The 12,837-nt window shown below is 43.0% G+C and overlaps 1 protein-coding gene across 2 annotated transcripts in view; it reads right to left on the minus strand.

The window, feature by feature from the left end:
* The window catches only part of SCAI (suppressor of cancer cell invasion), a 1,073,481-nt gene that overhangs the window by 788,729 nt on the left and 271,915 nt on the right, over positions 1–12,837 (minus strand). For both annotated transcript variants that reach the window (XM_040324877.1, XM_040324876.1), the window contains exon 4: positions 8,662–8,748. In XM_040324877.1, the coding sequence (XP_040180811.1) occupies positions 8,662–8,748 (87 nt within the window). The remainder of the gene's footprint in view (positions 1–8,661; positions 8,749–12,837) is intronic.

The raw sequence follows: 12,837 nt of genomic DNA on the forward strand, positions 1-12,837 counted from the left end.
ATACCTGCATTTTAAAGGCTGACAACCTTCCTGTCCATGATAGTATACGTTTGGTCAATTTTTCCGTTCCTTCATTTATTTATTTTTAAGTGGTAGGTAATTAGCCTTAAAGAGCTGTTCGGGATGGGACGTGAGGTTTATCCCTAGATAGTCAATTGCAAAATCATTCTATATATAGGGGAATTTGGTTTGCATGTCCAGTTTTTCTTGAGACACCCCAAGATCTAAAATGTAATATTTAGTGTCATTCACTTTGTAGTATGACACCATACCATAGTTTTGGAGTAAGCAAGATACTCTGTCCAGTAAGCATTAGAATTACGTCATCAGCAAAAAGGCTGATGACATGTTTTCTATTGTTAATCGTAAACCCTGTATTTCAGGTGTTTGTCTTATGCTAACAGCTAATGGCTCCATTAGAAGATTAAAGGGGAGATAGTGGGCACCCCTGCCTAGTGCCATTTGTAAATCCCAAAGGGTTTAGCCAGCATCTCTGATGTATACACTCTAGCTTATGGTGAAGTATATAGGGCCAAAATGACAGTGAGCAAGTGGCCAGTGAATCCAAATGTTTCCAAAGTGTGCGTCAAATATAGCCAGTGCACTCTGTCAAATGCCTTCTCCGCATCCAAAGCTAGAAGCAGAGAAGGCGTTCGATTCTTCCTAGCGATATGGATTATATTGAGCAGGCGTCTTATGATTGTCTACCCTTTGTAAATCCTGACTGATCCGGGTCAATCAGGTTGGGTAAGATATCAACTAGTCTTAATGCCATAATTTTGGCATAGATCTTAAGATCATTGTACAATAGGGATATGGGCCTAAAGTTTTGGGGTACATCCGGTGACTTCCCAGGCTTAGGTAATGTGACCATCAGCGCTTCCAATATTTTGGGCAGAAAAGAAGCAGAGGCAACTGCGGCATCAAACACCTTAAGGAGGTACGGTCCCAGAATTGTCTTTTGTATAATATCTGGGCCAGGGGATTTATTGCTTGGGAGAGTCTGTATGGCCTGTAATAATTCTGTCAGAGAGAAGGGAGAATTTAATTCTTCAAATTGTGCTGAAGAAAGTTTGGGTAACAATGCCTGAAAGTTGTACTGTTGTACTGGTAAGTCATCATAGTTTAGGTTATAAAGAGAGCTATAATAGTCGCTAAAAGCATCCGCAATGCCTTGAGGATCATACACAGTTTACTTTTAGGGTGGATAAGGTGTGTCATTTTGGTTTTAAAGAGTTGTCCCTATATCTTTCTAGCCAGTGCGTTTCCTGCTCTGTTGCTAGTAGAATAGAAGGACAGTTTCATTTATTTTTCCTTCTGTTCATAAGTTTGAAGTAGAACTAGTCTAAAGATCATGTCTTAAGGTGGTAAGTTTTGCACTAATGGAAGAGGTGTTTTTTTTATCGAGTTCCTCAAAAGGTGTCAATTTCTTTCATTAAGGTAGTGATTCTCTGCTGACTCCGCTTCTTAATCCTGGCCCTTAATTGGATAAATATACCCCTTATGTATGCTTTATGAGCATTCCATAGTAAAAATGCATTATCTGGGGAAGAGGAGTTTATCTGGAAGTAATCAGACAAGTGGTCTTCTAAGATTTTCTTAGTAGCTGGATTTTGGATAACATGAGAGTTGGCGCGCCATACATAAGCAGTGGTGTTAGGGTATGAGTGCCTTAATGTGAGAAGGATGGGAGCATGGTCTGACCATGCTATTGTATTAATTTTGGCTTGGGTTACTTTTTGGAGCAGTCATTTGTCCACTAGAAACAGATCAATAATTGTATATGTACAGTGTTTTTGGGAGAAAAAGGAATAATCTTTTGCTGGCGTGTGTACAGTGCCAAGCATCATACAAGTCATGTGAGCGCAAAAAGTTTGCTAGAGATGCAGTCCTTTTAGAAGGAGCTGTGGTAGAATCTAGTTGTGGGTTAGGAACAATATTAAAATCCCCACACAATACGAGGGATTCTTGCTGACTTTTTTTCACTTTTCGCATAAGCCTATTAAGAAAGTTAATTTAAAGTTTGTTAGGAACATATAAAAAAGGGGAAAAAATGCGCCAATAGGCAAAAATGGATGGATGGACCAGTCCAGGAGCAGCAATTAATTGTGGGATATAACACAAAGATAAATAGAGAAGAAAAATTGCGCTGATTGAAAAGTCCGATGGTACGGTTAAACACAGTCCAGCACAAAAACGTACAAGTGTTATTGCAACACCCAGTGAATGCATCGTAGGCAGGTGTACCACCACCAAATAAATAATCTGCTTACCATATAGTAAGCGAAGTAAGCAGATGGCTTAAACCCAGCCCGGGCCTTTATCCTAATGGGTGTTCACGGACATCCTATTTAAATGGCCATGACTTTCACGTCCCGGTAAGCACAGACTCCTGAGCCCCACAGACTCCATATGTTTATGTAACAATCAATCCAAAAAACAAAAAAAAAGGATCGTAGCGTGACACCGTCTCACTTAGATGATAGGTACATAGGGCCAGATTCACGTAGAAGTGCGGCGGCCTCCGGCGTAAGCCCACGTAATTCAAAGGGGCGTGTGCCATTTAAATTAGGCACGCTCCCGCGCCGGACCTACTGCACATGCTCCGTTTCGAAATTCCCGCTGTGCTTTGCGCGAAGTGACGTCATTTTTACGAACGGCGACGTGCGTAGCGTACTTCCGTATTCCCGGACGTCTTACGCAAGAATTTTTTTTTTTTAATTTCGACACGGGAACGACGGCCATACTTTAACATGGGCTGTGTAAAGTTAGGGCAGCTAAAACGACGACTAACTTTGTGACGGGAAACTAGACTAGCAGCGACGTAGCGAACGCGAAAAACCGTTCTGGATCGCCGCAAGTACTAATTTGCATACCCGACGCTGGTTTACGACGCAAACTCCCCCCAGCGGCGGCCGCGGTATTGCATCCTAAGATCCGACAGTGTAAAACAATTACACCTGTCGGATCTTAGGGCAAACTATGCGTAACTGATTCTATGAATCAGTCGCATAGTTAGGAAGCCCCTAAAACAGAGATACGATGGCGTATCAGGAGATACGCCGTCGTATCTCTTTTGTGAATCTGGCCCATAAGTCTTTAAGGCACAAATTATACCAATGTATGCACAAGAAACACCCAGTGATTGATTCCTTGGACAAGTGCACCACCACATAGAGATCCTGCTTACCAGATATCACTCAAAGGATTGCAGATGGCTAAACCCAGCCAGGGCCTTTATCTTTGCAGGAGAACAGCTGATGTGTGTAAACTGATAGAACTCTCAGGTGAGTAACCAGCAAGCTGTATTTCCGTGGGGGATAAGCAATATTCAGCCCTGCATTTTGTTACATTCTGGGAAATCTCCCCGGGAGATTTGATCTTCTAGCTGTATGTTGGCATAAATAACAGATAACTCTGCAATTAGCTGTTTCTTCTTGTTTTCTTTGTGAAAGACGCTGATAATATAAGCGTGAACTCTAACAAGCCAAGCTCTTTTTACCAGGTCATTGAGCTTGCGTAGGGCTGAGTTCCTGTTCCTGGAACTCAGCCCTACACAATGTTGGAAGGATTTATGAGTGTATTTAGGCGGGGGCCTTGTGGTGGAAATGTGCCTCTTGCACACATAGTACATCCCACTGAGAAGAGTCAGCCTCTCTCCATAGGGATGCACTCTTAGCTGGGTGATGATTCAAACCATGAGCATTTATTGGGAGAATTTTAACCAGCATGGCAAGTGGTTGGTGGTGCTTTTTGTGTCAAAGAGTGAGTGTACTTACAGCCAGGCCCAGTGGTAGTCGAGCTGTGGAGGTAAAATATGTCATTTCCGAATGATAACGTTTGTTGAGTTGCTGTTGTTGTCTTGCTTGACTGGTTGATTGAAGAGTCTCGAATGTAGTGGTGGGTACAGTTCCTGAAAGGGTAACTGGTAAACAAAAAGAAAATAACAAACTAGAACTTAAAAGGAAGGTTATTATAACCCAGGTGCAGAACAATACTGCTCAGTTTTTTGGGAGCTTGTATTGTGGGAGAAGCTCCAAAAGGTGGGCCCCTGCGTCAGGGCAGGTACTATATGGCATCATATCAAAGCATAACAGTTCTTATGGCTCATGAGGAGTCAGAAACCCGTTTCCCCTCTGGAATGATTTTGCTGGAGTTTCCTGCAATAGAGGATGTAGGCTGATCATCCGGTATAATCTTCCATTTTTGGAGGAGCCGGAGGCCTTTGGTTGGGGATGTGTCGCACCATCCTTAGTCACCAGCGATTTTGTTGGGTATCCCCACCGATATTCAACCTTGTGATTTCTTAATGCTTTAGTGACATTATTCAGGTTCTTGCGGAGTTGCAGAGTGAATTGCGACAAGTCCGCATAGAATTGCAATAAGGAGTAATCAGTGTTGCAGTGTTCCCCTTTACGTGTGATTAACATCAAGCGCTCTTTAGCTTGGTAAAAGTGCATTTGGAATAGAACATCCCTGGGGGCACTTTCTGGGATGAATGAGGGTTTATAGACGGTGAACGGTCTATAGACTGGAATGATTCTTATTTTAATGTTATTTCTTCTGGACCTGTCTTTCAAAGCTACTAATTTTGCCTTGATCCATGTCTGCTCTTCCTCTACTGTGTCATGTGTATCCACCAAATCATTGATGGTCGTGGCGTACTCCCCCATTTTAGTTTCAATATGATCGACTCCATCTCCCACTGCAGTAAGATCTGTATTGAACTTTCTCATACATGCCATCATGTCAGTGTGGATAGTGCTTCTAAGTGAAATAAGCATGTCTGAGTGTTGTGTCCAGAACTGGCTGGTGCTGAGTGGGGAATGAGACTATGGAATCGGGGAGTTCTCTGGTATCCTCCTGTGAGTCTGCATTAGACCTTACCTCACATTGCTGCAGATCTGGGTCATCCGCCCTGAAGCGAGCTTTAGCTGGGCTTCTGCTAAGGGGTGAGGAGGTCTGAGATGTCTCCCTAGAGTTAGAGGATCGTCTATGCGCCTGATCCTTGCGGCCCTGTGGATGTCCATAAGCCGTTTGTGAGGAGGAAAAAGAGCTGGCACCATCTTGCCCACAAGGCGGTGGCAGTGTGTAGTAGTCTGTCAGATTCATCGGGCGGTGTTTTGCCTGTCGCTTCCTGGTCATGTTGTCAGGATGTTGGGGAAGTTGACCACCGTGTACAGAGCTCTGTTTGGTGCCTCCAGCCGTTGTGAGCCGTTTTGTTATCCCGCTGTTTGCCGGAGCTCAGAGATCACACCGCCATCTCGATGGAGTCCAAGCCACGCCCATCTTTTATCTACTTTTGTTTGCGGGTGCAACCTTTACCTTTTTTGAGCTCTACAATAAACTTGCTTACTACACTATGGTTGGCTTGGCACCCCATTACATTAAAAAGAAAAACATAGCACATGAACCACTTGTTGATCTGACAGATATTTTTGTCTTTGCTTCACATAAAAAACTCAGACTAATGAAAAATGTTGTGAACGCAATGAACAAGGTGAAGGTTTTCATCACAGATGTTTCCAAGACTAACTGATGCCAAGATTAAGGTAGGCATTTTTGTTGGTCCACAGATAAGACTGGGTATGACCCTACAGATGAGCTCACCTTGTTTTGGGCAAAATATTACCATACGTCGCTTTGCCTTTTGGACACTAGGGGCGCACACGTTCGCAGCGTGTACCCAGAGCCAATGCGAGTGCCTGGCGGGCAAGATGACCTGTGATCGCTCGTGACAGAGAACCGGAATCTGTGTGTGTAAACGCAAATTCCAGTTCTCTCAGGGAAGAGGAGAGAGATTGTGTGTGCATACCAAGTATGAACACTGATCTCTCTTCCCCTAGTCGGTCCCATCCCCCCAGAGATAGAAAACACTTAACCCCTTGATAGCCCTCTAGTGTTAACCCCTTACCTGCCTGTGACATTTATACAGTAATCAGTGCATTTTTATAGCACTCATTGCTGTATAATTGTCAATGGTCCCCAAAATATCTCAAAAGTGTCTGATCTGTCGGCTGCAATATCGCAGTCCTGATAAAAATCTCAGATCGCCGCCATTACTAGTATAAAAAAACTGGAACATCTGGCAGCAACAATCGGGGGTTCCAAAAACAATACAGGTTTAATTACGGGATCTAGGGAAGACAAAAAATATCCTTATATGCAGATGACACTTTTATATTTGGGGGATACCAAAACTTCCCTTACTAATGTCATGTCTCTGATTAAACATTTTGGTTCCCTCTCCAGATCATCTATAAATTGGAGTAAATCGGTTCTCCTATCATTGGAAGAATTGTGTTGCCCCTTATAAGAAAGTGCTAGCTCACTACAAATTGTGACTTGAGTTAAGTATTTAGGAGTCCAGGTCACCTCAGACACCTCCAAATATCTCAAAACTTACTTTACTTTTTAAAATTCCAAGCCAAATGCAACACATGGGGGTTGATACTAAAACTGAAGAGAGCAAAATCTGGTTCCACTCTGCATAGAAACCAAGCAGCTTCCATGTTTTTTTGTCAAAGTTTAATTGAACAAGCTGAAGTTAGAAGCCAATTGGCTACCATCACAGCTGCACCAGATTTTGCACTCTCCAGTTTTAGTAAATCAACCCCACGGTGTAAACTTCCGCTTTCATTGATAGGCAGAGTTAATCTGATTAAAATGGTGTGGTCCCCACAGCTACTATACATTATACACAATTTCCCCGAGTGGTCTCCCCGGAGGTGGTTTGTAAGTATGGAAACCCTATTCTGTGCACTTATATAGGAAAAAAAGGTCGCTAGGATAAATCTTTCTAAGCTACAATATAGCAAAAACCAAGGGGGCCTAGCGGTACCTAATCTCAGACTACACTATATGGCCTCTCAGCTCCAACATATTGGGGGCTGGGGTTGTCCTGACACCTCAGACCTGATTAACATACTTTTTGCCGAATCCTACACATATACAGCTTTGTCCCATTTAGAAATGGGGCTCTCATACCCACCACTTGAGGGGCCCACAATAACTCTTATAAAAAAGCTCTGGACAGAGGTTGAAAGTAGCATGAAAATATCAGGTTTTCTTCAGGCAACGCCCTTATGGCAAAATCCAGAATATCCCAAACTATACAAACTAGAGGAAATCACAAGTATGGGAAGTTGCAAGTATATGTTATGTCTCCAAATTATACACTCAAAACATGTTAAAATCTTTTACTGAATTACAGTCAGAATATGCCCTACCAAGACAGCAGTTCTATTAGTATTTACAAATATACCATGCCCTACAAAAATGCAGGCACAGGTTTCTACCCTAACACTATCAGATCATCCCTTGTTGTGGCATTTATTTACTAAACCTTGTAAGATGGGTATGAACCCCCCCCCTGATTTACTCCTTACTGCCATTTACTACCCAAGAGGCTACAGCTTTGCCATGTAGGAGAGGATGGGAATAAGATTTAGGGGATATCAGTGAGGAAATGTGGGAACTAGGTTTGCAAAATGTACCCATTATTTCTGTCACAAACCATAACAGTTATTTTTACTGCACAGAGCTCATCGTACCACAATGCAGTTGTACCGCTGGGGAAGGAGGGATTCTCCTAAATACCCTAAATGCTCTATTGAAGAGTGAAAACGTATTTACCTACTGTGGAGATGCCCCAAATTATTTTGTTATTGGAAGGACATGACGATGCCATTACTGCGCTATTTATGATTAAGGTCCCACAGGACCCTTTGGTTTTCTTATTGGGTGCAGTGGATGAGGAGATCTCCCCCCCCCCCCGGCTCATATAGCTGTAACTAGACTCATATATTGAGTGGTAACAAATAGCGCAATTCTGGCTTTCCCCACATTCCTCTACTAGAAAGATCTAAATAGAATGGGTTAACTCAATATTGAAAAAGGAACATTTGACATACGGTATTAGCATAGGAAAGCTACCCAAAAGTTCTCTTCTATATGGTTCTATATGGCCGGTGTGGCTTGACACACCAGAACTCACTCCACAGCAGTTAGTCTTGGGAAGAGTACTGCAGGCATGAGTGCCCTGGCATATATTTACCCTCTGAATAGATTAGCATGACAGAGAATCCTATTTTGCTTAATTGCATATAGTATATTGGCAGCACCAAGTTTACCAGTTGCTCAAAGGATGTCTGTTTTTGTCTACTGATGCCCTTAAAGAATGGAGACAATGTGTATTATAGTTAATATACCAGCTATTGGTCTCACTCTCAATAGGAGAGGGGGTACCTTATGGTGGTTAATACTTTTATGTTTAAAGTTTCGATTTTTCTTTATGCATATTCCAAAGTGCCATATGTCTGAGTTGTGTTTACAATGAACCCTGTATAACTTAGGAAGGTTATATTATTTGTTACTACAAAATGCAAAGTATGATGTCTAGTCATTTATTTTGTGGTATACTGTATTGTTTTCTATGTTGAACTTTTGACACAATACATTTTTTTTTTAGAATAAACACACGTAAAAAGCTATATATTTCACACATTTCATAAAAGTTCAGTAAAATTAAACTAGGTAACTTTATAATGTTTTGTGTAAACCTTAATAAAATAAAATATTGGGTTATGTTTCAACTATGTAACTTTAGACTGGATGGCCTTAATCATTATAGGCTTTGTGCTATTTTCACTTGATACTTACTAATAGTGGTAATACAGCTGACCAATCTTTGAGGCTATTTCTCCAATTTGCCATCGTTTGAGGCCATATCGGTTGTCAAGGACTTGTCTGTAAACAGATAAAAAAAAGGATTATCTACAACAGGTGGAGGAGACAAGCAGATGGTGTAAACAGTAAAGATGTTGTATTCATGCAAAGTTTCGTGTGTCCCAAGTACAAATATGGCATCAGTAAATGGTTATTCTTCAGAAACCTGAGCATCAAATTATTCCAACAAAAAAAGAAGGTACAGGGTGGTCATACGCTGCACAGTAACTGCAAGCAAAACGATAAAATTAATTTTTAACACAGAAGTGATCACTATAGGAGGTAACAAGTTTACAAAAATAATGTATTTAGGAGGAGTTTGTAAACCCCACTGTTACTAGCAAAGGATTTTCACACAAATGGCATGGGGAAGGTGGGGCACTGAACTAAGGAACATGTACAAAATCAAAAATTAGGACATTTTACTTACAGAAAATTCCTTATTTTGGAATACAGAAAGTCCTAGACCGTGGGCTATATATATGCCACTACGTTTAGAGTGATTTGACACTGGCTTTGCTGGCAACACCCCCTGTGCACTCTCCTATAACCCAATTTATTCAGCAGTTCTCCAGTTTTGCAGCAAACAATAAGGAGAAACGGAGAACAAAGGGGAAGGACCTGTATTGTATCGAAAGAAATAGAATTTACTGGTAAGTCAAAATACCCATTATCCTAATTGGTATAAACATAGCAAACAGGCCCACAAAAGAATAGTCTATGAACTGGAAACACTCATTGATAAAATAACGCCAAAATATGCAGCGTCGGCTTGAAGGGGTTGTACCGGAGTGATGCATACAGCTGCTGGCATCAACCCGGTACACTGTTTTTTAGAGCAAACAGTCAGTTGTTATCCCAAGGAGTGGGAGGGAACGTCCCTCCGCCGCCTTCCGCAGCTCGTCAGGGCTTTCCCATCCCACCGGAAGGCCTGAGCAGCTTTGATCAGACCCTGGAACCCGGAAGTGATGTCATATCACTTATGGTTTACTGAAGACTTAAAGGCGACAAATTTAAAAAAATTACAGTATCGAGCACTGGGCCCTAAAGTTTCCGATACCTCAAAGCCCAGAGACATAGGGCCAGATCCACGAAGCGCGGCGCTTCTTTACGGCCGGCGTAGTGCATCTAAGTTACACTACGCCACCGTAACTTACAGCGTATTTCCCGTATTCTGAAAGAATTTGCGCCATAAGTTACATCACCGTAGTGTATCGGCGTAAGGGCGCGCAATTCAAATGGATGAGATGGGGCCGTGTTTTATGGTAATACGTCTTGACCCAACGTAAATGACTTTTTTCTGAATTGCGCATGCGCCGTCCGCGGGGGTATCCCAGTGCGCATGCTCGAAATAAACCCGCAACAAGCCAATGCTTACGACGTGAACGTCATTCTACGCAAAGCCCTATTCGCGAACGACTTACGCAAACTACCGTATTTGCCGGAGTATAAGACGACTGGGCGTATAAGACGACCCCCTAATTTTCCAGCCAAAATGTTGGTTTTGGGATATACTCACCGTATAAGACTATCCCCTTCCTACTAGTCATGCCTCGCCTCACGGTGCCACCATTACATGCCAGACTATGCCACTACATGCCAGACTGTGCCCCATTACATGCCAGACTGTGCCCCATTACATGCCAGACTATGCCACTACATGCCAGACTGTGCCCCATTACATGCCAGACCGTGCCCCATTACATGACCAGACCGTGCCCCATTACATGATCAGACCGTGCCCCATTACATGATCAGACCGTGCCCCATTACATGACCAGACCCATTACATGACCAGACCGTGCCCCATTACATGACCAGACCGCGCCCCATTACATGACCAGACTGTGCCCTTACCTTATCCTAAGACATGCGAATCGCGGCCGTACGTTTTTTCAAAAGCCGCGCCTCCTACGTCTTCTGTTCCGTGATAGGAACATTCAGCTTCCCAGGAGGCACTGTGTTCAGTGTTCGCCTATCTGAGGACGAGAGGGCCCTCAGTGATAGGCGGACACCAAACACAGCACGAGAGGGCCTCCGTGATAGGCGGACACTGAACACAGTGCCTCCTGGGAAGCTGATTGTTTCCGCCTATCACGGAACAGAAGACGTCGGAGGTGCGGCTTTTGAAAAATCGTACGGCCGCGATTCTGGGATAAGGTAAGGTTAGGTTACTGGCGTATAAGACGACCCCCGACTTTTAAGAAGATTTTAAGGGGTTAGAAAGTCGTCTTATACGCCGGAAAATACGGTACGTAAAATTTTCAAAATTCGACGTGGGAACGACGTCCATACTTAACATAGGATACGCCTCATAAAGCAGGGGTAACTATACGCCGAAAAAAGCCTTACGGAAACTACGTAAAAAAATACGCCGGCCGGACGTACGTTCGTGGATCGCCGTATCTAGCTAATTTGCATACTCGACGCGGAAAGAGGTAAACGCCACCTAGCGGCCAGCGTAAATATGCACCTTAGATCCGACGGCGTACTAAGACGTACGCCAGTCGGATCTAGCCCAGCTTCAGGTGTATCTTGTTTTGTGGATACAAAACAAAGATACGCCGGAGCAAACTAGAAGTTACGCGGTGTATCAATAGATACGCCAGCATAACTTCTTTGTGGATCTGGCCCCTAATCTGCAGAATACACCCTTTCCATATTAAGGAAAAGATCATGGAGGCAGCGCGACAAAAAAAAAAAAAAAAAAATTAACGAAACACAAATACATTTTATTTTAGGATTTATCTAAATATACTCTGACTTTGAGGAAGGCAGTTAAAATCTCTCTTGAAAGCCCTTTAGAGCAAAGGGGATATTATATAGATGGGGATTCCCCTTTCATATAAAAGTACAACATAAAAAAGGGACATAGAAATGAGCCAGGAAATGGAAAAAACAATTACAATGGAGGAATTGCAACAAGTAGTGAAAAAGGGGAAGGGAGGGAAGGCACCAGGGCCGGATGGATATACCATTCAATACTACAGAACTTTCATGCCTGAATTGGGCTCATTTATGGTGAAACTGTTTAACGGCCTAGGGGATTCAGGTACCCTCCATAACGAGTCATTAAAGGCGGTGATAGCGGTGATTCCTAAAGAAAAAGGAAAGGACCCCTCCCAATGTGGGAGTTATAGACCAATTTCGCTGCTGAATGAAGACCTGAAGCTCTTTGCAAAGATTTTGGCAGGGCGGATACAGCAGAACATACCAGGACTTGTCCATAAAGACCAGGTGGGGTTTGTCCAGATGCGGGAAGCCCGAGACAATACGGTTAAGATTATGAATTTGATCCATCTGGTGGGCACCACCCGAACCCCATGCGTCTTTCTGGGAACAGATGCAGAGAAAGCATTTGACCGGATTAATTGGCAATTTATGTTTGCAGTGTTAGGGCACATGGGGTTCGGGAGAAAGATGCTGCAGTGGATCATAAGTAACTATACACAACCAATGGCACAGGTTAGAGTGAATGGAATATTGTCACCATCTTTTAAATTATCAAACGGGACAAGGCAGGGTTGCCCCCTGTCACCGCTTTTGTTTGCCATGACAGTGGAACCACTTCTGAGCAGGATCCGCCTGAATCCGGGTATTAAGGGGGTGTCTTTGAGAGGTACAGAATACAAAATTTCAGCTTACGCTGATGATATGATGTTTAGTTTGACCAGCCCGATGGAATCCCTTCCCAATTTGGAACAAGAACTAGGTTTGTACGGTAAGTTGTCAAACTTCAAGATTAACTATGATAAATCGGAGGCGATGGGAGTGGCGATCCCGGGGAGAGAATTAAGGATATTGAAATCAAAATTCAGATTTAAATGGTCTGACACTGCCCTTACATACCTGGTAACTTCCATCCCGGCGGACCTAACACAAGTTTATAAACTTAATTTCTTGCCTTTGTTATCCAAAACACGGGTCCTCCTGGATGGATGGCATAGGGGGTTTCATTCGTGGCTTGGGAGAACTAGCATCATTAAAATGAGTATACTACCTAAATTTCTGTACCTCTTTCAGACCCTCCCGATAGCAATTCCCGGATCCTTCTTCAGGCAAGTACAGTCTCTTATTAATAGGTTCATATGGGCAAACAAACGCCCAAGA

The sequence above is a fragment of the Rana temporaria genome, chromosome 9 (genome assembly GCF_905171775.1).
Source record: "Rana temporaria chromosome 9, aRanTem1.1, whole genome shotgun sequence".
NCBI classification, from domain to species: domain Eukaryota; kingdom Metazoa; phylum Chordata; class Amphibia; order Anura; family Ranidae; genus Rana; species Rana temporaria.